The sequence below is a fragment of the Oppia nitens genome, unplaced genomic scaffold (genome assembly GCF_028296485.1).
Source record: "Oppia nitens isolate AA-2021 unplaced genomic scaffold, nextdenovo-longstitch-racon4-pilon3 scaffold3_pilon_pilon_pilon, whole genome shotgun sequence".
Classification (NCBI taxonomy): Eukaryota; Metazoa; Arthropoda; class Arachnida; order Sarcoptiformes; family Oppiidae; genus Oppia; species Oppia nitens.
The window spans coordinates 2,954,870-2,980,139 of NW_026533221.1; the positions used below are offsets into that span (position 1 = coordinate 2,954,870).

Genomic DNA, 25,270 nt, shown 5'->3' on the forward strand with positions numbered 1-25,270 from the left:
CGAATTATCAATATTTTTATATTTGAAATAATTAAAGCAAAAATTATCATTTACTTTAAATCGAATTATCAATATTTTTATATTTGAAATAATTAAAGCAAAAATTATCATTTACTTTAAATCGAATTATCAATATTTTTATATTTGAAATAATTAAAGCAAAAATTAYCATTTACTTTAAATCGAATTATCAATATTTTTATATTTGAAATAATTAAAGCAAAAATTATCATTTACTTTAAATCGAATTATCAATATTTTTATATTTGAAATAATTAAAGCAAAAATTACCATTTACTTTAAATCGAWTTATCAATATTTTTATATTTGAAATAATTAAAGCAAAAATTAYCATTTACTTTAAATCGAATTATCATTATTTTTAGATTTGAAATAATTAAAGCAAAAATTATCATTTACTTTAAATCGAATTATCAATATTCTTATATTTGAAATAATTAAAGCAAAAATTGACATTTATTTTAAATGTAATTTTCACAATTTTTAGATTTGAAACGATTAAAGTAAAAATTGCCATTTAATCGTATTATCAATATTTATTACGCGTCGTGTTGTATCAATTGCTGAGATGTCTGATAGCGGACGTGTAATGTTATACATGTTATACAAATTCAAATAACATAAAAGACAACAAATCGTCACTAAAATTAAATATTTTTTTATTTAAATCATTTACCGGTAATTAATATTTATTAGAATTTTTTTCATAATTAAAATATTATTAAAACATTAAAATTAATATGTAAATCTACAAATATATATTGAAAAGTAAACTAATTGTCAAAATCGTTGTCTTCAAAATCATTAGAATCCGAATCGTTATTATTATGACAATCATCTGATCCTTTAATAGATATTCGCATCTTTTGAAGGGCCGCTCCCAGTGTTGCTTCCAATGTTGCCATCGATTTGTTTTCATTCATATCATTGGATTGTTGTCTCTGTGAAGTGGGTTTAAGTTTATTTCTTACACTTAAAATATCATTCAAATCAATTAATCCGATTTTATTTGTTTCTGTTTTCGGTTCAACTCTTGAGTTATTACTTTTTAAAAGAGGTCTCGAAAATGTTGTTTGAGATGCAAACAGTGATAGTGGTGGAGGAGGAGGAGGTGGTGGTGGGGGAAGTAAAGCGGGCGGAATAGGTGTTGGTGGAGGTATTGGTAAGTTTGGGTAAATTTCTAAATTAACTGCAAATTTAGGCGTTTCCTCAGTGATAGAGATTTCAGTTTCGGTCGGCGGTTGTGGCAAATCCAATGTCTGACATTTGGCCCGCAAACCAGTGTCCATAGGATATGGCGGAAGTGATTGTTGTTCTTCTTCGTCATTATTATCATTATCTTTGGCTTCTGTGAGCAATGCTTTCAATTTATAATTCCGAAGTCTTTCCAAAGTTTTTCTTCTCATTTCATTAAACTTTTGTTCGTTGTCTTTGTTTACCGATATCTTGACATTACTTTTGTGTTGAAATTTATTATGTTTTTCATCACTAACTCTAACAATGACTTCATTTGATTGTTTGGCTTCTCTTTTAGCAATCAATGATTTCCTTTTACTTCTCAAATTAGCTCTCTTTTGAAACAACTCTTTGAGTTCCGAATTAAATGCTATGAGTTTGTGATCCAATATTTTATTCGGTTCTTGAATTAAACTAATAGTTTTAAGCTGTTCCTCATCCTCTGCGGTATCAAAAAACTCTTCATTATAATCATTGAGTTTGTTATCCATCTCTATAATCAACTTTTTCTTATTGATGAGCACTTCGTTTTCAAACAGTATATCTAATTCACTGTCAATGCAATTGATTTCCATTTCCATCAATTGATTTAAAAGTATTTTCTTTTCACTCTTACAAACATTTTCTTTAATTTCTTGTTTCAATTGATTTCGTTGAAACACTTTTGTCGCTTTAATTGAATTCAAAAGTTGCAGTTTTTCTTGACTGACAAACACTTCTAATGATAAGAGACGAGTCAGACATCCTTTGACGCGAAACGCTGTTTTGCCAAACCTTTTCTGATCGCATCTCATTCTGTCTGTTTGTCCAGATATCAGATCCACTGTTTTACGATAGTAGTCGTCATAGAGTTGTTGTATGGCTTCCGATGAGGTCAGGTATTGTGATTTAGCTTCTGTTATCTCAGCCAATGCCTCATTCTTGACTCTTTGTCCCACTTCTGAACTATTTATTAACTTTTCATTAGTTTTAATACAATTGTGGGCCAATTCTCTTAGTCTACGAAACGGTTGTAATTGAAAATTGTATAACTCTTCCAAAGCAATGATAACATTAGAAACAGCTTTATCTTCAACTGTATATATAGTATTCATCTCAAGAAGTGTCTCAACATTTGTTTTTAATTCAAAAACTTCGTTCAATTCATTCATAGCAGTGTTCAACAAATTTTCGTAACCCTTTAGTCTCAGCTCTTGATTGTCTTCTTCATAATCACTTAGAAAGTCGACGTCAAATAAAATGGTAAACAAAAGTTTTTGACCACAAAGTGTTAGCGCTATATCTAAATATTGTCTAATTTTGTCACATATCTCTTCCTTTAGTTCTTCTACTTTATGACTATTCATAAAAATGAAAAACATTTAACAATAAAAATAATAATTCAAAAATTATTATAAAATAGTTAATAAATATAATTAAGCAAAGAATAAGTAAAAGTTAAAGTAATCTCAAGATATATATTCAATCTATTATTAACTTATATCCGAAACATTGGTTAGTCATAGCTATTGAAAAACAGTTGATTTATATTCAAGATTTACCCGAAACCTATGTAACCCATGAAACCATAATCAATGTATATAACCTCGAGTTCGATTCGTCGCGACTTTGGATCAGTTGTCCAATCGGTTCAAAATAGTGGTCGAGTGGCGGACGGATTAGCGATAACTGCTTATTGATGTTTACTAATTGGTCAGCACTGAAGTATAAGTAATCATTTATTATTTAGTCATCTATTGATATCATATCTATGATCAATGGTATTAATACCTGAGCGATACAGCCATTGATTTGTTTCTCTTATCTGTAGCCCGTCGGGTGTCTTCCAGACAAGTGATGCCAATGGTATCCTCCAAGTGATTGACGGCAACTAAAAAGCGTAGTCTTTGTGTTCGTTGTGTCGGATCATTGGCAAAGAGGTCTGCCTTAAAGGCTACCCAACCATCAAGACTATGATATTGTTGTTGTTGACCATCGATGGTGTCGTCACTGTTATTATCACCGCAATAGTCATCCAATTAAAGCAAAAATTACCATTTACTTTAAATCGATTTATCAATATTTTTATATTTGAAATAATTAAAGCAAAAATTATCATTTACTTTAAATCGAATTATCAATATTTTTATATTTGAAATAATTAAAGCAAAAATTATCATTTACTTTAAATCGAATTATCAATATTTTTATATTTGAAATAATTAAAGCAAAAATTATCATTTACTTTAAATCGAATTATCAATATTTTTATATTTGAAATAATTAAAGCAAAAATTATCATTTACTTTAAATCGAATTATCAATATTTTTATATTTGAAATAATTAAAGCAAAAATTATCATTTACTTTAAATCGAATTATCAATATTTTTATATTTGAAATAATTAAAGCAAAAATTATCATTTACTTTAAATCGAATTATCAATATTTTTATATTTGAAATAATTAAAGCAAAAATTACCATTTACTTTAAATCGATTTATCAATATTTTTATATTTGAAATAATTAAAGCAAAAATTATCATTTACTTTAAATCGAATTATCATTATTTTTAGATTTGAAATAATTAAAGCAAAAATTATCATTTACTTTAATTTGAATTATCAATATTTTTATATTTGAAATAATTAAAGCAAAAATTGACATTTATTTTAAATCGAATTATCATTATTTTTAGATTTGAAATAATTAAAGCAAAAATTATCATTTACTTTAATTTGAATTATCAATATTTTTATATTTGAAATAATTAAAGCAAAAATTGACATTTATTTTAAATGTAATTTTCACAATTTTTACATTTGAAACGATTAAAGTAAAAATTGCCATTTAATCGTATTATCAATATTTATTACGCGTCGTGTTGTATCAATTGCTGAGATGTCTGATAGCGGACGTGTAATGTTATACATGTTATACAAATTCAAATAACATAAAAGACAACAAATCGTCACTAAAATTAAATATTTTTTTATTTAAATCATTTACCGGTAATTAATATTTATTAGAATTTTTTTCATAATTAAAATATTATTAAAACATTAAAATTAATATGTAAATCTACAAATATATATTGAAAAGTAAACTAATTGTCAAAATCGTTGTCTTCAAAATCATTAGAATCCGAATCGTTATTATTATGACAATCATCTGATCCTTTAATAGATATTCGCATCTTTTGAAGGGCCGCTCCCAGTGTTGCTTCCAATGTTGCCATCGATTTGTTTTCATTCATATCATTGGATTGTTGTCTCTGTGAAGTGGGTTTAAGTTTATTTCTTACACTTAAAATATCATTCAAATCAATTAATCCGATTTTATTTGTTTCTGTTTTCGGTTCAACTCTTGAGTTATTACTTTTTAAAAGAGGTCTCGAAAATGTTGTTTGAGATGCAAACAGTGATAGTGGTGGAGGAGGAGGAGGTGGTGGTGGGGGAAGTAAAGCGGGCGGAATAGGTGTTGGTGGAGGTATTGGTAAGTTTGGGTAAATTTCTAAATTAACTGCAAATTTAGGCGTTTCCTCAGTGATAGAGATTTCAGTTTCGGTCGGCGGTTGTGGCAAATCCAATGTCTGACATTTGGCCCGCAAACCAGTGTCCATAGGATATGGCGGAAGTGATTGTTGTTCTTCTTCGTCATTATTATCATTATCTTTGGCTTCTGTGAGCAATGCTTTCAATTTATAATTCCGAAGTCTTTCCAAAGTTTTTCTTCTCATTTCATTAAACTTTTGTTCGTTGTCTTTGTTTACCGATATCTTGACATTACTTTTGTGTTGAAATTTATTATGTTTTTCATCACTAACTCTAACAATGACTTCATTTGATTGTTTGGCTTCTCTTTTAGCAATCAATGATTTCCTTTTACTTCTCAAATTAGCTCTCTTTTGAAACAACTCTTTGAGTTCCGAATTAAATGCTATGAGTTTGTGATCCAATATTTTATTCGGTTCTTGAATTAAACTAATAGTTTTAAGCTGTTCCTCATCCTCTGCGGTATCAAAAAACTCTTCATTATAATCATTGAGTTTGTTATCCATCTCTATAATCAACTTTTTCTTATTGATGAGCACTTCGTTTTCAAACAGTATATCTAATTCACTGTCAATGCAATTGATTTCCATTTCCATCAATTGATTTAAAAGTATTTTCTTTTCACTCTTACAAACATTTTCTTTAATTTCTTGTTTCAATTGATTTCGTTGAAACACTTTTGTCGCTTTAATTGAATTCAAAAGTTGCAGTTTTTCTTGACTGACAAACACTTCTAATGATAAGAGACGAGTCAGACATCCTTTGACGCGAAACGCTGTTTTGCCAAACCTTTTCTGATCGCATCTCATTCTGTCTGTTTGTCCAGATATCAGATCCACTGTTTTACGATAGTAGTCGTCATAGAGTTGTTGTATGGCTTCCGATGAGGTCAGGTATTGTGATTTAGCTTCTGTTATCTCAGCCAATGCCTCATTCTTGACTCTTTGTCCCACTTCTGAACTATTTATTAACTTTTCATTAGTTTTAATACAATTGTGGGCCAATTCTCTTAGTCTACGAAACGGTTGTAATTGAAAATTGTATAACTCTTCCAAAGCAATGATAACATTAGAAACAGCTTTATCTTCAACTGTATATATAGTATTCATCTCAAGAAGTGTCTCAACATTTGTTTTTAATTCAAAAACTTCGTTCAATTCATTCATAGCAGTGTTCAACAAATTTTCGTAACCCTTTAGTCTCAGCTCTTGATTGTCTTCTTCATAATCACTTAGAAAGTCGACGTCAAATAAAATGGTAAACAAAAGTTTTTGACCACAAAGTGTTAGCGCTATATCTAAATATTGTCTAATTTTGTCACATATCTCTTCCTTTAGTTCTTCTACTTTATGACTATTCATAAAAATGAAAAACATTTAACAATAAAAATAATAATTCAAAAATTATTATAAAATAGTTAATAAATATAATTAAGCAAAGAATAAGTAAAAGTTAAAGTAATCTCAAGATATATATTCAATCTATTATTAACTTATATCCGAAACATTGGTTAGTCATAGCTATTGAAAAACAGTTGATTTATATTCAAGATTTACCCGAAACCTATGTAACCCATGAAACCCATAATCAATGTATATAACCTCGAGTTCGATTCGTCGCGACTTTGGATCAGTTGTCCAATCGGTTCAAAATAGTGGTCGAGTGGCGGACGGATTAGCGATAACTGCTTATTGATGTTTACTAATTGGTCAGCACTGAAGTATAAGTAATCATTTATTATTTAGTCATCTATTGATATCATATCTATGATCAATGGTATTAATACCTGAGCGATACAGCCATTGATTTGTTTCTCTTATCTGTAGCCCGTCGGGTGTCTTCCAGACAAGTGATGCCAATGGTATCCTCCAAGTGATTGACGGCAACTAAAAAGCGTAGTCTTTGTGTTCGTTGTGTCGGATCATTGGCAAAGAGGTCTGCCTTAAAGGCTACCCAACCATCAAGACTATGATATTGTTGTTGTTGACCATCGATGGTGTCGTCACTGTTATTATCACCGCAATAGTCATCCATTGTTTGTGTTGACAGTCATTGCGTTTGTATTATCATTGATTGCGTCACGACTTACGAGTCAACAAACTATTGGTTTGTATTATATTTTGTAAACAAGTTATGAAAATAACAAATGTTTTTGAAAAGTAAAATAGTTTTTAAAATTTAAAAACTTTGAATTTGTATTTTTGTATGTTTTTTGTTACAAATCTATAAGTAAAATGTAATTGTAATTTGAAAATCAGTAATAATTATTATATCATAATAATAAACTATTAAATAGATACAGTATTACATTATATGAATATATACTTAAAAAATAATCACTTTTGTGTGATTTATAAAATAAAATAATTACAAATTAAAGTTATATCGTTTAAAATAAATAAACAAATAAATAAATCACTGTTGATTTAGTATAGTATTATAAGTGATTAATAATCATTGATTATCAATATTTTAGTTTTGATCTCTCAATTATTTTAACATAATTAATAAATATATAAAAAATTATTTAGGATTAAATTAATGAAACTTATTAAAAGTTATTGTAATGTTATTAAAATAAGAATCTATTAAAAACATTAATAATAAAACTATTTTTAATAATATTATTTGTTTATTAATTATTAGTAAATTATTCCTCAATTTTCAATATACTATTTAATAATTAATAATTCAAAATAAAATTAATTATTAAATAATTTAGTTATTAAAGTAAATATCAATTAAATTATTAACTTTCAATTACATTACACATTATAAGCGCCATCTATTAAGTGTTGATTTTACAATTGATTTTATAACCAACACGTGTTTGTTGAACGAAAACATTGACCGAAATTATGGAGTATTTGGATAACACGTCGGCCGCCGTCGCCGATACCGCAGCGACAATGTATGTAAACATTATCACCAATTTGTTTGATGGCATAGATTTACCTATTATTTTGTGGTTTATCTCACAGATTGTGTTGTCAGTGCGGAACAACTATAACTGCTAACCCGTCCAATATGTGTGTGGCCTGTCTTCGCACTCAAGTCGACATTACCGACGGTATACCCAAACAATTGATTATATATTTCTGTAAGAAGTGTCAAAGGTTTGTATCTATCATATCGTTTAACATAAGAGTCTATCCAATTGTTATCTAATATGTTGCCGACAGATATCAGCAACAAATGGGTCAATGGATTACTGCCGAACTCGAGTCTTCGCAATTGATGTCATTTTGTCTGAAGAAACTCAAATCACTTAATAAAGTAACTTATATTTGAATCAATCATTTAAGTCATTTAAGATTATTTTTAGGTTAATTTGGTGGACGCGACGTTTGTGTGGACTGAACCGCATTCAAAGCGCATTAAGATTAAACTGACGGTTCAAAAGGAGGTGATGGGTGGCGCCATTTTACAGCAGACATTTGTTGTCGAGTATGTGGTCAACGGACATATGTGTGATGATTGTCATCGACGAGAGGCCAAAGACTTTTGGCGAGCAGTCGTTCAGGTGAGACAAAAGGCTACTCACAAGAAGACGTTCTTCTATTTGGAACAATTGTTGATTAAACACAAAGCGCACGACAAATGTGTTAATATTAAGGCCATCGATGGCGGCATTGATTTCTTCTTCGACAAGAAAGATGACGCCAAGAAATTGGTTGATTTTCTGGTGACAACAGTTCCCGCCCGCTATCAAACATCGCAGCAATTGATATCACACGACACGCATAACAATACCTATAATTATAAGTATACGTTTGCCGTTGAAATAGTTCCCATCTGTAAGGATGATATCGTTTGTCTTCCATTACAAACTGCCCAAAGTATCGGTAATATCGGACAGATTTGTATTGTTCTTCGCGTTACAAATTTAGTCTATTTGTTGGATCCGTTTACTCTGAGAAGTAAATCATTATTATTAGTGATATATTAAAAATTTTGTCATTAATGGTTATTATTTCTTTTAAATAGCCTTTGAATTGACGGCACAAAACTATTTCCGAAACCCGTTTCGTTCGATCTGTGGCTGCAAACAGTTGACCGAATATACAGTTATGGACAGCGATATCATTAGAGATGAAAATATTAAAGTACCGGTTGGTCGTCGTTCAGATAGAGTATGTCTTATAAATTATTTATCGAAAAGTTTTGAAATATTTATCTAATTTTCTATTAACTGTATATTTATAGCATGTTTTAGCTGACATATGGCTGGTCAGGTCCAGTGAGATCGGTAGCGACAATCAGAAGCATACGCGAACACATTTAGGACATCTTCTCAAACCGGGAGACTTGTGTCTGGGATTTGATTTCAACGGTGCGAATATAAACGAACAAAACTTTGAGAAATACGAAAGAAGTAATGCAAATAAAATACCGGATGTTATAATTGTTAAGAAGTATTTCGGTGACAAAGTTTCAAGAAATAGACGACGCGAATGGAAACTCAGACGCATTGATATCGATAGCAGATCTGATGGAAGTACTGTCAACAGGGAGTACATGGACTTCATGGAGGATCTGGAAGAAGATCCGATGCTTCGACAGAATATTAACATATATGCAGACAAAGAGAAATTGGAGTCAGCAATGGCTGTCGATGTGGACGAACTAGAAGACGACGCGCCGAAGATTACTCTACAAGAAATGCTTGAAGACCTGATCATTGATTAATATATTAAAATTATAAATGTTTATTATTGTAATTCAATTATTATCTTTATTTTTTTATTTAAATAATTTGTATTAAGAATATGAATAATAATAATAATAATAATAACTGGTTTATTCCCATTTTATTTAAGTGATTAAAAAAGTAATATATTTTTTATTTTAACAAAAATTACAAATAAAACTAGATTGTAAAAGTAGATTTAGCTACTCACTCACTTTCACCTACTTATTATCTAACCCACTCTCTCTCTCTCTCTCTCTTTGACTCTTTCGAACTTAACGCCGAAGACTTTGACAATTTAGGCGAATTAGGCGCCGGTAATGGAGGTGTCGTCACCAAAGTTATTCACCGACCCAGTGGTCTGATTATGGCCCGAAAAGTTTGTTTGAATCAAATCTTATTTACCCATAATCATAGAATTTAATAGATTGTTGCTCTTATCATCAGTTGATCCATTTGGAGGTAAAGCCAGCCATAAGAAGTCAAATAATACGTGAATTAAAAGTTCTTCACGAATGCAATTCCCCGCATATCGTCGGCTTTTATGGAGCCTTCTATAGTGAAGGAGAGATCAATATCTGTATGGAATATATGGTAATTAAGTTGTGTTTTAAAAAAATAATTAACACTTGAGCTGACACAACTCTCTCTCTCTCTCTCTCTCTCTCTCTCTTTCTGGATCTATTGAATAGGACGGCGGATCTCTAGATTTGTTGCTGAAGAAAGCGAACCGAATTCCAGAACAGATCTTAGGAAAGGTTACCATAGCTGTCATCAAAGGCCTTAACTATTTGCGCGAAAAGCATCAGATAATGCATAGAGGTTTGGATTAATTATTAGTGAACTAAAATTATATAAATTAAAAAAAAAATTATACTATAATTATTGACACATAAGATGTAAAGCCTTCGAACATATTAGTCAACTCTCGCGGAGAGATTAAGATATGTGACTTCGGGGTCAGTGGTCAGCTCATCGACTCGATGGCCAATTCGTTTGTTGGCACCCGATCTTATATGTCGGTTAGTCTAATATAAATATATGTGTTTAAAATATTGTATTTTCCTATATTTATCATCAATTGATAATAATTTTTAATATATTTTTGTGCTTTTTTCAACTGAAAGCCCGAACGACTTCAGGGAAATCACTATACAGTTCAATCAGACATCTGGAGTTTAGGTCTTTCATTGGTAGAGATGTCAATTGGAAGATATCCAGTTCCGCCACCCGATTCCAAAGAGTTGTCCCAAATATTCGGCAGCAAATATGTGCCCGAAACTAACGAAATATGTCCACCGCCTCAAAGCTATCACTCTTTGAGTCCAATAGGAAAGTTCAGACCAAACAATTTTAGCCCAATTCTACACAATTCCGGAGCCACGGGTGATGGTCCGCGGCTATCGATATTTGAATTATTAGACTACATTGTCAATGAGCCGCCACCAACTGTTCCCAAATCTGTATTCACAGCAGACTTCAAGGACTATGTCGATCGATGTCTTACCAAAAATCCGGCTGAAAGGGCTGACCTTCACAGTCTAATTGTATGATTTACTGTACTAACCAAAGTGTTAACTAAAATTGAATTAATTTTTGTAAATTAATTATTAGAATCACCCGTTCATAAAGCGATCGGAAACCGAAAAGACAGAGTGCGAGACATCAAATCTATTGTTGTCTTACTATAAAAAGCGAAGTTTCGGTTGAATTCAAATCATTTCAAAATTTTTTTTGCATTATAAACTATGGCTGAACCTCAAGACCAAGAAGTCTTACTCGATCTTCGTCTAAGACTTCACGAACTGAATGCAGAAACAAAAATATTGGTCAATCAAAGTAAATCTGAACGAATTATGGCAGAGAAATGTGAAGAAAGAGGTCTTCTCGCATTTCAAGAAGCCAGGAGTCACTCGGAATCGGCTGACAAACTGGACTTAAAAGTCAAGAAAAATTTTGATGAGGTGTCAGAGATTTCAAAAGAATTGGTTGATATGATTGCTGATCAGTAACAAAGTTTCTAACACAGTCTCTACCACAAGAAATCATATTTTTTAAAAAAAATTATTTTTGTATTTGTATTTTATTTAAATAAAAAATTTATTTCTTTGTCAAACAAATTAACATAAAAAATTATTTTCTCTTAAATGGTTTAAATTAATGACTTAAATATAAGTTACTTTATTAAGTGATTTGAGTTTCTTCAGACAAAATGACATCAATTGCGAAGACTCGAGTTCGGCAGTAATCCATTGACCCATTTGTTGCTGATATCTGTAGACAACATATTAGGTGACAATTGGATAGACTCTTATGTTAAACCATATGATAGATACAAACCTTTGACACTTCTTACAGAAATATATAATCAATTGTTTGGGTATACCGTCGGTAATGTCAACTTGAGTGCGAAGACAGGCCACACACATATTGGACGGGATTTGTTGAACACTGCTATGAATGAATTGAACGAAGTTTTTGAATTAAAAACAAATGTTGAGACACTTCTTGAGATGAATACTATATATACAGTTGAAGATAAAGCTGTTTCTAATGTTATCATTGCTTTGGAAGAGTTATACAATTTTCAATTACAACCGTTTCGTAGACTAAGAGAATTGGCCCACAATTGTATTAAAACTAATGAAAAGTTAATAAATAGTTCAGAAGTGGGACAAAGAGTCAAGAATGAGGCATTGGCTGAGATAACAGAAGCTAAATCACAATACCTGACCTCATCGGAAGCCATACAACAACTCTATGACGACTACTATCGTAAAACAGTGGATCTGATATCTGGACAAACAGACAGAATGAGATGCGATCAGAAAAGGTTTGGCAAAACAGCGTTTCGCGTCAAAGGATGTCTGACTCGTCTCTTATCATTAGAAGTGTTTGTCAGTCAAGAAAAACTGCAACTTTTGAATTCAATTAAAGCGACAAAAGTGTTTCAACGAAATCAATTGAAACAAGAAATTAAAGAAAATGTTTGTAAGAGTGAAAAGAAAATACTTTTAAATCAATTGATGGAAATGGAAATCAATTGCATTGACAGTGAATTAGATATACTGTTTGAAAACGAAGTGCTCATCAATAAGAAAAAGTTGATTATAGAGATGGATAACAAACTCAATGATTATAAGTAATATATTATATATTATAAATGTATTTGCATTGATATTTGACCATGGATCTACTATCAGCAGATAATATAAAAGATATTATTTGCAATACATTTATTTTTTAATAGCTTTTATTTCAAAAAAATTGTTTTAAATATGATATTTTATTTATTTATTTTCATATAATTACTGTCAAAAATTTTTTTTATAAAATGTCTTATTGTGGTAAATGTCTTAAAAATTATCATCGAAAATGACGGTTATTTTTTATTTAAAAAACGTTAATTAATTTGAAAATTTAAATTTAAATAAATCTCGTGATTTAAATGCAATTAGAAATTTATTAATTACTTCTAACAATATAATAAAAACTTATTGCAATCAATAGTAAGTATAATTAAATTATATGTAATGTATGACTAGTAGAGCAATACTATTAAGTATATTTATAATATAATATATTTATATACTGTATATATTATTATATGCTTAAATGATTTATTTCAATACATTATATATTTTATTAATTTACTTTTTAATCAACTCATACATTACTAATATCTATAACAGTAATTAAATCTGACCTGCAATTTGATTATTTATATAAATTAATTAATATATAATTGCAACGATTGTTACAAATACATGTAATTTAATGTGTTTAATGTAATCAATGATTATTAGAAATTTTTTAGCCAAGAGGTTTAACTACATATATATATATATATATTATATTTCTAGATATTTAAGCGATTATTAACTTTATTTAATATTTTATTAAAAAATTATGTATACATACATACAATCAATAAATATATGTATTGAGTAAATACAGTAAATATTATTTGAATAATAAATTTATTTATATAGTTTCTCTCTTTTTTTTGCAATAATAATAATAATACATAAAATACTACTAAATCCCCATAAAAATAACCTCAAACTATCACAATATTTTAAACAAATATTAATATTTAATTAAAAAGTTTATTTATTTGCGATTTAAAAATCTATTTTAAAAAATTTTAAGCAAATTTGTATTTATCAAAAATACCAACAAAAATTATTCAAATTTATTTGAAAAATTTATGACATATTATTTAATTTACATTTAAAATAAGGGAAATTTATGTTTAATTTTTGTGTTTTTTGAGGAGTTATTAGGTCGTCGTTTTATTATAAGTCTAATGCTATTATACTACTATACCTGTATAGTAGTAGTAGTAGTAGTAGTCGTACCTATTTTTGGTAATCATAGATTTGTAAAAATATTTATATATAATTTTATATATATTTAATATTTTATAATAATAATAAAATAATAATAAATTATCACATAATTAACATCTAAAGTCAAGAAATTGGGCCGAAATGCAAATAACATTGAATTTAATTTAATGGTCGCTTATGTTTGTTGTCAAGTGTTGTAGTGATATATTTTTAGCGGACAATCATCTCATTAATATTTAGCCGCCACTCGGGTGTTGTGTGTGTGAAAATTACAGGTGCGGTGTAACCATTGAATTATATAACAAAAACAATGAGTCCATCACTAATCGGACCACTAAATCGATTACATACCGGAGCGCTATATACTGTATATATAAATTGTTCACTACTGTCCCGGGGAACTAATTATTAAAAATATATATTTTGAAGAAAAACACACACATATATGTAATGATCACTTGGATGTGAAATGCGAGGATTGCACACAATTGGATGCATTTTTTATATAAATATATTTTTTTAAACTTATATAACATTTAAGTTTTTAAATCATACACATCTAAAAATTTGTCTGTACTATTAAAAACTAATAAAAAACAATTAGAGACACCTAATTGTCTAAACTAATAACAAGTAAACAACACATGAAGTTGATGGATGTGATGATGGTGTGAATGTGTCCTATATATGGCCAGTACTGAAATGTTGAGCTACTATTTTAGGCTTTTTTCCAAATCCAACGCCGTTTTCCAGAACCACTCCAAACACGACTTTTCCATTCAAATTCATCCGCGGTTTTGGCAATAATGGAAGAAGTAATGTCTTGAATATACCCATTGGACTGGTCTTTACTTGAGTGCCCCCACCCATGGGTCCGCCGCCAAAACTCAATTGTATGCCCGGTTTTTCTGATTTCGGTACGGCATAACCGCGTGGTTTAACACGATATGGCATTTGATGTGATTCTTGTCCCGACATATGGTGATCGCCATTATTTATTTGCTTAATCGCGTGTTTGTTGGGAATGGGAAGCACTCCGTTAAATATTCGCGGCGGCGGTAAACCATTATTTCTAATGCCCGGTCTCTGACCCATGTTTGGTGCGGGTCTTGGATTGAAGGAATCTGTTTCTCTATATGAAGAGGATATCATTGGCTTAAATGGCGTCTGATTTGAATTAAATTTCGGTTGACTTTTGGCACTGTTGTGTACATTATGATCAATAACAGGTGGAAGAGGCAGTGGCGGCGGTGGTGGTGGTGGTAATGGCCATAATGGTGGCGGAGGTGGTAGAGGGGGGAGAAAATGAGGCATTGGTGGCCATTCGGGTACTGGATTACTGTCTTTATTGGAGTTATCGGTATTTTGTTGGACATCATAGCTATGTTTTGAATCATAATTATGACTACTATCTGACATATCTTTGTTAAACGGAATGAACTCAATGTTCGGCTTTTTGTATGTCTTTTCCTGATAAGAGTTTTCCATTAATAAGTCTGAACTATCATCTGAATGTAATTGTTGTTTACTAAGCGCTTCCACTTTATTCAATAGGAATTCCAACTCTTTTTTCCTAATCTTTGATTTAATACTTTCTAATTCTGATGAACTAATTGTTGCCGGAGATGCTGTTGTTGTCGTAGTTGTTGTCGATGTTTTTGTTGCTGATTTTGACGACTTTGACGATTTGTTTGACGACTTTCTAGACTGTTGTTTCTTTTTGTTTGTGTTTGACTTTCTTGTAGTTGTCGTCGGTTTACTAGTTTTTTTGGTTGTTGAAGGAGGAGCTGCTGTTGTTGTGGTTGATGTTGTTGTTGTAGTCCTTCTAAGTTTAATTGTGTTAACCTTTACCGGAACTACTTTCGGTTTGTTGGTCGTCACTGACTTATCCAGTTTAAGACTCATTGATTTTGTTAGACTAACATCTTTTCTATGACTCGACGACTCACTGATGAGTCCAGTGTTTGCCACTTCTTGGTCATCCATTTCATCTATTAATGCTTTTTCTGAACTACTTTTATAGTCAGACTTTCGTAAATTTTCTACATTTTTATTAATTCGTTTTATGGAAAAATCGTCAGAAAATTGATCGAAATCCTAGATTTTATTTTTTAGGCAAATATGTGTTACATTTATTTTTTAAATAAATACATAAAATAATTATATATAGAAAATAATAATTTATTTGCCAATGATTTAATTTTCTTTTTCAATAATATATTTATTTAATTAATCAATCTATTTATGTGAGCTGTCAATTACTATTGGTATCAAATTTTATATTATTATTATATCATACAGTAGTAAATTTAATATATATATAAACTAAATATAGTAAAAAAAAATATTTTATATATATTTATATATATAATTTACTACTGTATGATTTAATAATATAAAATTACATAACATACTTGTATTTATATATAGAAAACTAAATTGTTTTATTTAATAATGATAATAATAAATTTAATAATGATACTTTCATGAGTACTTAAAAACATTTGAAAAGTAACAATTTAAAAGCTTAACAAAATTTTCAAACACACTTATTCACAGACATAGACACACACGTCAAGTGAGAGAGAGAGAGAGAGATTCATAATAACCTAAATATAATCGCATAGTTTTTTTATCATTTAATTGTCTCTAATAGCAAATTGAGTGAACTTGTATTTTTAGCATCACTAAAATTATGGACTAATGATAAATAAGCCCCGGGCTAGTTTCACATGGACATAGTAACTTTACATATCAATATATACATACACACAAAAAAAAAACTAAACTATAAAAAATATCTCTATTTTAGCTAAAAATAATTTTAAACAATTTTTTATCATCCTTAAAATGAGGTTTAATAGCTATATAAATATTATCTAAAATAATAATATATGAATATAGCATACAATTGATTAATATAATTATATGCCATACAACTAGTCTACTATTATTTAATAAAATATAGATATTGCATTATCATGTTAATTATGTTTAGACATGTGTTATCTAAGATAATTGGGTTTAATTTAGAGGTAAAAAACAAAAATTTTATGATACATACCGTTTCTGTCTGATATTGTGCCAATGCTATTGAAAAAGCGGTCACAACTTTTTATAAAATAAATACATAAAAATAAATTAAATTAAATAAATAAGAATAAAACAAATATTTTAATAATCAATAAAATGGATTTCTTTGAGCACCAAATTAGCTTAAATTAGAGCTAATAATTTTGAACTGAAAAAAACTATATTCAATACTAATTTAAAACTAATTCAAAACTAATTTAAAACTACTTGAAAACTAATTAGCATTTAACTAAATTTGATATTTGCCTAATAATATAAAATACTATTTTAATAAATTTTTAAATATATATTGATATTTGAAATATTTACCTAATAATATCAGCAAAGTTATGGCTCCGATAAACTTCATTGTTTTAGTTGAATCCGTTTCATTTGTTTCAACCATACTATATGTGATGATTAGTTATTATGATTAGGTTAGCGATGATGTATCAATATTTTTTTGTTGAAATTTTTTTTATATAAAACAAAACACTTTACTTTCAAAATATATATTTCAAAAAAATTATATTAAAAAACTTACATTTGTTAACAGCATTTAAAAAATACTGCACCACCAAAAAATCAATGTTTGATACTTATATTTATATATATATATATATTTTTAATATTTATAGCAAATTTAGCGATTGATTAATATTTAAATATATTCCTATGACATTACAAATAGTATTATCATATTATTATTAAATATTTACTGTATATATAACTTGTATCTCATCACTGACATTACTAACACACATATATATAAAAATAGCCAAAACTTTTATAATGTTGTTATTTAATTTTTTTTCGGCATAACGGTTAACTAGTCTAACAGGTATTACTAGTATTATTATTATTATTACTACTACTAAACTGTTAACCTGTGTGACTAGTATTATATATATATATAGTGTTTTCTTTAAAATATCTATCAATTGGTATATAATAAGATCTAATTTATATGTGAAATCCTTTTTGACTTCTTTGGAGAAAAAATGAGTACAAGTAATAGTTAAATAAACTTTTTAAAAACAATTTTCAATAATAACTATTACTTATACGGTATAAGTTATACCTGTAGTTTAAAGAGAAAGCCCTCGTTATATAACAACTTTTTTTGAAAACGTGTTATTGGCATCAATTGAATGACACTTTTTTTAAACGGTACTCTCAAAAACCCGCATTTGATTTTCAAGTTTATATATAAATATTATAAATACTATAAAATCATTTTTCAAGTTTAATAATACAATGTTGTTATATAATATGTACCGGCAATTGAATAGAAATTAGTTAAAGTTAAATACAATAAAATGATTAATATTTTTTATTTTTTTTACAACAAATACATTATAAATATGTATGTATTATACAGTTCTGTATAATGTATTTACTAAATGAATGTAATCTAAATGTAAAAATTTATTTATATTTATTACCTATAATAGCAACAATAGTTTGTAATAAACAAAACAATAAAAAACATTAAAAATATAAGTTAATGAAAAGTATAGTTTAATGGCATTTATTATTTTTTTTAATGGAAATAACATATTTTACAATATTGTTAATTGTTTTTTTTATTTTATCAATACGTGAAATAATGTACATACAAAATGGTTTTTATAATTAAATTTTTGAACAATGATTTTATTGAAAATTGATTTATATCATTTATATTATTTACATGTATTAAATAACTATACAAAAATCTAAATTTAAAATCAAAAACAAATTTCAATTGATTTTCATAAAATGCAAACCTCCTAAATATAACTAAGATTTGGGAACATAGTTTATAAGTTTATATATATCCCAATTACTTATTGGTATCAAAAAACTTAATGTTATTACACAAATTTAATTGTACTATAAATTTTTCACAATAAAATCTTAAATGCTAAAAAATATGAAAAATAATTTAAATAATATAATTTTTTAAAAATACTCTACAATTTAAAATAAACAAATAAATTTTAATACAATTAATAGATTAATCGTATTATAATTTTTATAATAAATGAAAATAATTGTTTTTTGTATTTAATTAGTTAATGTGTGGAATGAATTGACTATTTTATAATCTTAATAATTATATAATGTATATATATATATATAATATATAAGAGATAGAAATAGAGAGAGAGAGAGAGAGAGAGAGAGAGAGAGAGAGAGAGAGAGAGAGAGAGAGAGAGAGAGAGAGAATTAGAGGAATTCATCCAAAAAAACTAAACAAACAAAAAAAATAAAAATTTCAAAAAACTAATTTTCAGAACACATTGAAGTCTGAATTGAGTCTCCAAGAAGTATCCACTGATGATCTTATAATTATGTCGCGACGACAACAATCAGACACCACTAACATACACACACACACACCACACACGCAAAGAGAGACAGACAAAAATGTTGGCAATATTTAAGTGGATTGAGTTATATTTTGGAAAAGTCTTTGTCCCCAAAAGGTCTCGAGATCAAAGGGTTCAAACTCTGTAATAAAATATAATCAATTGTTATAATCAATGGTAACAAATAATAAAAATAATTCATCCAATACTTGGAATATGAGATGACTTGTCGAGCTTGTAATAAGATATTTGAGGCACTGGTTTCATGCTTGAGCTCTTGCTATGGTCGCCGCCGCCACCACTTCCACCAACCATTGAATGTCTAAGACTTGACTCCAAATCTCTTTTAACACATTTCCAACCTTTTATTTAATTGAAAAGTAATTTACGGTAATAATGATATAATTTAGATTATGTTATGAAAATTATTAAATATTCATTAATTTACCGTAATCAGTATATACATAGTATATATAAAATTTTTGTTTATTTTTTCAAAAATAGTTTTAATTTATAAATTAGTTTTGATATCTTTTATACTAAAAACCGATATTAACGGATTTTTTTTAAATATAAACATTTTCAATTGCTTAAACTACTATCATATTTAAAAAGTGAAATCTGGTACTAATTGAAGATTTATATATATATTAATATATATATAAGATATATGTCTGGTATTACTATTGATAATAATGATATTATCTTCTTTTTTTTGGTTTCCCACTCACTTAATCAATATAATATTGAAAATAAATTAATGATTTTTGTTATACAGTACTATCGATGACCTCAAACAAAAAAGTCTCTCTCTCTCTCTTTCTATACATATTTGTATCATAAAGAAGTCGTTTATCTGGTTTTCAAACACATATTTGTCATAACTAATAATTATTGTTGATTTTTAATGGTAAACCAAATTATAAAAATTATATATATATATATTTAAATAGATATTAGACTAAAACTTAAAGATAAAGTTGTTGTCGGGATATAAGTTATATCATATAACGTAATAATAAACAATCGTTTAATTATATGTGTTATTTAATGTTGATTTAAATAATAGACACATTTAAAGTATATGAAATGTAGATTATAGTGTAAAATTAAATGTAGTGTTAAATAAACAGTTTATCAAAATTATAAATTACAAAGAATAAATCAATTAAATGATACTAATTTAGTATTACTAAATATTTAATATTTAATATTTAAGTTTAAATAAAATTAATTATTTATAACTTAAATCAATAATCGGATTTTTATAAAAAAAAAATATTGATGTCAATTTAAAAAAATAAAAATAAATTATTCAGTAAATAAAAATTAAATATATTTAAATGCAAATAAAGCTAAAAATATCATATAAAATGTAAATATTATAAACCAAATTAAATGCAATTAAATGCAATTGGATTAATTGGATACTAATTGTATACTAACTTTCATGTATGTACTGAATCATCTCCCAGTGCTGAGCACTAATACTTTCGTTACTATTTCTCTGATGGTATGTCTTGCGGCCGTTCATATGAAATACTGGCCGCGGACTTGGCGTTTGACTATATTTTTTTGGTGAAGGCATCCATACATCCAATTGGTGATCAAAATTTAGGATCAGATAAAAATAGCATTAAAACAACTAATTAGATGATGCAAACCAATGGCAATAATAATAATAATAATACAAACCTAAGACAATCATTCATATGAAGACCGTTCATGTCTTTACGGAAGCCATTGTTGGTGTTGTCGCGTGAATTGTTGTCTAAATTGTCCAACTTTTGTGGTATACCTAAACAAAAACAAGAATTTTTAAAAAACCGGATCAAAAACAAACAAAAAACCCAATAATAAACCTCTTCTCGTTTTGGCGAAGATTTTATTTCCCTTATGTTCTTTGGATACCGAATACATGGCTATCAATCAATTAATGGATCAATTAATCACTTGTCTTTGAGTTTAATTTTGGCGATTGTTTTGTTGTTTAGTTTATTTGGTTAATACTTCTTGTGGTTGAAGTCAGCGATGTATGTGTTTGTCTGTCTGTGTCTGTGATGTGATGTTTCGCTGATAGATATAAGTACTGTATATTCATATCATATATTATAATAGATTATACATTACATACATATGTCATATACAGTGTATTAAAGTATATTCAATACAATCAATGCATTTAAATGTCTATTACTATAGAAAACCATTACTTTATTCATTCACACATTCATTGATATCTCAAATGTACACAAATATCGTAATATTTTGATTGTAAATGTCATGTATTATTAGAAATTTATTAATACAATAAAATTGCTAAATATATAAATAAACTGATAATTAATTTACAAATATTAATATAATAGCAAAAAATATTGGATTTTATGTTTTTTGATATAAATATTTTTTTTAAATTTTTTAATGTGCTTTTTAGTGACACTTGAAATATTTATCTCAACACTTATACTGTATTATGTAATACCTGTACAGTATTGTCATGTAATGTATGAACAGTGCAAACAATATCCATATGAGAGAAGACAACATCCATACGAAAGGCGCCAAAAGTTGTGGTCAATTGTTTGGTTAGTTTATTGTCTTGAATTTGATCCCAATTTGTTAAACTATAGATGAAAATAATTGAAGAAAATATGGCCAAATGTCCGGTGGTCTACAAGAATGACCGATTTATTATCAAAGATCATAACTTCGATACACAATACTATCCGTATTACAATTCAAGACGCGAACAGATGAAGAATTTTATCAAAGACACTGTTGACCACAAATGGGGATCCGATGTCAATATATTAAGTCTACAAAATTTGGCTGAAAGGAGTGAACAACAGGCGGCCAACGATAAGGTGATAATTTTTGGTGTATTGTTCAAGAAGGCCACGAATCAGCCGTCAATTCTCAAAGAGATTAGTGATGACAATCCGGTTTTGGGCCAACCGTTACCCGAGAAATACATCTCTGATGAAGACACGCTTTGGTTACAATCAGACAACGAGACTATCGAAGTATTAAGATTGGATGTACACAACCATTGCACCGGTATTTGTGTGGCACTGAAAGGTGTCGAAGACGAGAGTCGGTCAGCGTTTCTCGTCGAAGATGTTTGTTATGCGAGTATTTGGAGCGAACAGATGACAATTGACAAACCTATTGCACCTAAAGATCAATACATAGCACTGGTTTCTGGTCTGGGATTTTCAAAGTTCATGAAAGATAACCAAAGTTTAACCAAAGCGTTGAATATTATGATCGATATATTGAAAGGAAATTCAGAATTTGCCAAAAACAAGTCAATCGCACGGCTTATAATTGCCGGCAATGCCATCGGTACGGACGCCCGAAAACAAGAGGTAGACAATGAGTTGGATAAGAAACTTCCGCTCTGGAACCAGAAGATCAGGGCTCAGACACTACACGCCATCGCACTGTTCGATGCATTTCTGGCCCGTTTGGGACAATTCATTCCCATTGATTTTATGCCCGGATCACTGGATCCGACGACACAATTTTGGCCACAACAGCCACTTCATCCATGTATTTTCAAGAAAGCATTTTCACTGTCATCAGTCAAATGTGTAACAAATCCGCATTTAGCCGAATACAATGGCATTGAATTATTGGGCACTTCGGGCCAGAATATCAACTCAATTCGAGAGTACACTAAAATGAATGATTCGATTGAAATCATGAGAAAAACCATGGAATGGCTTCACTTGGCGCCCACCTGTCCCGACACTATGTTAAGCTATCCATTCAATACTACCGATCCGTTTGTCATAACCAACTATCCCGATGTCTATTTTGCTGGCAATCAGAAAGAGTTCAATACCGGATCATTTGATGCACCAAACGGTAAGAAAGTATTGCTTATATCTGTTCCCAAATTTGAAGACAAAATGGTTTGCGTACTATTGAATACTACATCATTGAAATGTGATATCATTGCATTGGATTAAATTTTTTTAAAAATTACGGTAATTTAAAAATTAATTTGAATGAAATGTTAATCTAATTATTAGAGTATTTAAAAATTCATTTTAATTAGACTCAAAATCTTGTAATTTTTTGTCCAATAAATTCATATCTATGTCTCTATTTTTAAATAAAAACTTGTTATTCAAATGAATTACTGGGATTTCATATCTATATTTTGAAAACCATTTCTCATTAGTTTTATCTTTGATATCAATTTCTAAATATTGAACTCTATTGAGGAATGGCTTCAATTGATGTTTAACTTCATCGCAAAGAGTACACTCTTTCTTAGTAAATAATGTTAACAATGGTAGAGATGAATCAATCGGATGATCATTACTGTGTATATAAATTTATAATCAATAATGAATTTATTTATTAATAATAATAAAAAAACGAGTATAAAAAATATAGACTAAATAAAAACACTTTTGTAAAAAAATCATTTCATAACAACAAATGCCATAAAGGGTTAGCCCAAAGATTCTTACAGTTTTTCAATTAGAAGAGCTGATGCACCGCCACCTCCATTACAAATGGCTGCCATTCCGTACTGTCCCGGCTTAAGGTGCAGCGCCATGTTGTTGACGATACGGGCGCCGGACATTCCCAACGGGTGCCCAACACTAACTGCACCGCCATTAACGTTGACTTTGGTCGGGTCGATGTCCAACATTTGAGTGTTTGCAATGACCACAGCACTGAAGGCTTCATTTATCTCCCACATAGCGATATCTTCTTTCTTGATATTAAATTTGCTGAGTATTTTCGGTATGGCATATGCAGGTGCTATTGGAAAGTCAATCGGATCGACAGCCGCGTCGGCAAAACCTACGATTCTGGCCAATGGTTTTAAATTTAATTTGTCACATAATTTTCTAGTCATGAGTAGAGTGGCGGCCGCGCCGTCATTCAATGTACTGGCGTTGGCGGCCGTTACAGTTCCGCCGTCTCTTTGAAAAACTGTAGGCAAAGTGGAAAACTTGTCGAAATTGACTCTTTTGAACTCTTCATCTTCGGATACAATAGTGTCTTTTGCACCCTTTTTACCAGCAATAGTGACGGAAACAATCTCTTTGGCCAACACGCCATTAGCCGCCGAATTGGCGCTTCGTTTGTAACTATTGATAGCAAACTCGTCCTGCTGTTGGCGGCTAATTCCCAACTTTTTGGCCGTATTTTCCGCACAGTTACCCATATGTATTAGTTTGTATGCGTCTGTTAGGCCATCGTAGACAATACCGTCTTCAAGTTTGACTCCACCGTATGGTGTGTCACCTCTTTTCATATAAAATGGCACATTTGACATACTCTCCATTCCGCCGGCAATCATCACTTCCTGATGACCACACATAAGTGTCTGCGCCGACAACATAATGGCCTTCATTCCCGACGCGCAAACTTTATTAATAGTTGTCGTAACGATAGTGTTGGGCAATCCGGCGCCTAACGCGGCCTGTCGTGTCGGGGCCTGTCTTAGAGCCGATTGCATCACATTACCCATCATTACTTCGCCAATATCTACAAAAAAAAGATTACCACAAAATTTATCAAATTTGTTGCCAATTATTTCAATAAAACAAAATTATTGATGAAAAACCTTCATTCTTGATTCCGGCCCTATCGATGGCACCCCTGATGGCAATGGCACCCAATTGTGGTGCACTTAATGGTGACAGTGAACTCCTAAACGATCCAATCGGTGTCCTCGCAACTGATACAATGACCACATCGTTGGCGGCGGTGTTGTATAACTGACCACCAGTTGAGAAACGATTTGCCAAAAGTTTAGTCTCTTTTTGCAAATGATTTAATAATTTTGTTGACCGAAACATAATGTTTTTTTTGTGACAAATATTAAACAATTATTGTATAAAAAATTTATTGTCAAATAATTAATTAGATCTTATTATTAATCAATTTTACAACTGTTTTATCGCAAGGTTTTATCGCAAGACTTTTAATGTCAATCAAAACAACTAAACATATGATATCTTATGTTAAAACCAATACAT

General features: G+C 29.3%; 7 protein-coding genes across 11 annotated transcripts; 3 read left to right on the forward strand and 4 right to left on the reverse strand.

Annotated features, from left to right (window-relative positions):
- Positions 1–679: 679 nt before the first annotated feature.
- LOC128957522 (junction-mediating and -regulatory protein-like) lies at positions 680–3,267 on the reverse strand. The gene is made up of 3 exons (XM_054303294.1): positions 3,028–3,267; positions 2,843–2,956; positions 680–2,595 (listed from the first exon to the last, which is right to left on the reverse strand). Exons 1-3 carry the CDS (start codon positions 3,042–3,044, stop codon positions 795–797), a joined length of 1,932 nt encoding a protein of 643 aa, XP_054159269.1. The 5' UTR covers positions 3,045–3,267; the 3' UTR covers positions 680–794.
- Positions 3,268–4,228: 961 nt separating this feature from the next.
- On the reverse strand, positions 4,229–6,882 carry LOC128957517 (WASP homolog-associated protein with actin, membranes and microtubules-like). 2 transcript variants are annotated; one of them, XM_054303289.1, is made up of 3 exons: positions 6,578–6,882; positions 6,393–6,506; positions 4,229–6,144 (listed from the first exon to the last, which is right to left on the reverse strand). In XM_054303289.1, the coding sequence occupies exons 1-3, from the start codon at positions 6,823–6,825 to the stop codon at positions 4,344–4,346; spliced, it is 2,163 nt and encodes a 720-aa protein (XP_054159264.1). In that variant the 5' UTR covers positions 6,826–6,882; the 3' UTR covers positions 4,229–4,343. The 2 variants fall into 2 exon arrangements, with proteins under 2 accessions (XP_054159264.1, XP_054159263.1); XM_054303288.1 differs by having other exon boundaries at positions 6,348–6,506.
- Positions 6,883–7,566: 684 nt separating this feature from the next.
- Positions 7,567–9,512, forward strand: LOC128958486 (60S ribosomal export protein NMD3-like). Its single transcript, XM_054304348.1, has 6 exons — positions 7,567–7,702; positions 7,773–7,907; positions 7,974–8,067; positions 8,117–8,711; positions 8,779–8,924; positions 8,998–9,512. The coding sequence occupies exons 1-6, from the start codon at positions 7,650–7,652 to the stop codon at positions 9,478–9,480; spliced, it is 1,506 nt and encodes a 501-aa protein (XP_054160323.1). The 5' UTR covers positions 7,567–7,649; the 3' UTR covers positions 9,481–9,512.
- A 216-nt stretch (positions 9,513–9,728) lies between these two features.
- LOC128957796 (dual specificity mitogen-activated protein kinase kinase 2-like) lies at positions 9,729–11,191 on the forward strand (the record flags this gene model as incomplete). The annotated part of the gene is made up of 6 exons (XM_054303610.1): positions 9,729–9,860; positions 9,929–10,075; positions 10,174–10,303; positions 10,379–10,503; positions 10,609–11,028; positions 11,096–11,191. Coding segments are annotated over 6 exons (1,050 nt in total), but the record flags the coding sequence as incomplete, so codon positions are not given.
- Positions 11,192–19,073: 7,882 nt separating this feature from the next.
- Positions 19,074–21,439, reverse strand: LOC128958297 (uncharacterized). 2 transcript variants are annotated; one of them, XM_054304114.1, is made up of 6 exons: positions 21,394–21,439; positions 21,122–21,332; positions 20,955–21,057; positions 20,706–20,824; positions 19,469–19,621; positions 19,074–19,401 (listed from the first exon to the last, which is right to left on the reverse strand). In XM_054304114.1, exons 2-6 carry the CDS (start codon positions 21,177–21,179, stop codon positions 19,331–19,333), a joined length of 504 nt encoding a protein of 167 aa, XP_054160089.1. In that variant the 5' UTR covers positions 21,180–21,332; positions 21,394–21,439; the 3' UTR covers positions 19,074–19,330. The 2 variants fall into 2 exon arrangements, with proteins under 2 accessions (XP_054160089.1, XP_054160088.1); XM_054304113.1 differs by lacking the exon at positions 21,394–21,439 and having other exon boundaries at positions 21,122–21,374.
- A 315-nt stretch (positions 21,440–21,754) lies between these two features.
- On the forward strand, positions 21,755–23,236 carry LOC128957531 (DNA polymerase delta subunit 2-like). 3 transcript variants are annotated; one of them, XM_054303307.1, is made up of 2 exons: positions 21,755–21,847; positions 21,893–23,236. In XM_054303307.1, exon 2 carries the CDS (start codon positions 21,893–21,895, stop codon positions 23,234–23,236), a length of 1,344 nt encoding a protein of 447 aa, XP_054159282.1. In that variant the 5' UTR covers positions 21,755–21,847. The 3 variants fall into 3 exon arrangements, with proteins under 3 accessions (XP_054159282.1, XP_054159280.1, XP_054159281.1); XM_054303305.1 differs by having other exon boundaries at positions 21,909–23,236; XM_054303306.1 differs by having other exon boundaries at positions 21,755–21,829.
- A 387-nt stretch (positions 23,237–23,623) lies between these two features.
- Positions 23,624–25,238, reverse strand: LOC128958806 (acetyl-CoA acetyltransferase, mitochondrial-like). The gene is made up of 2 exons (XM_054304742.1): positions 24,856–25,238; positions 23,624–24,776 (listed from the first exon to the last, which is right to left on the reverse strand). Exons 1-2 carry the CDS (start codon positions 25,088–25,090, stop codon positions 23,743–23,745), a joined length of 1,269 nt encoding a protein of 422 aa, XP_054160717.1. The 5' UTR covers positions 25,091–25,238; the 3' UTR covers positions 23,624–23,742.
- Between the last annotated feature and the right edge of the window lie 32 nt (positions 25,239–25,270).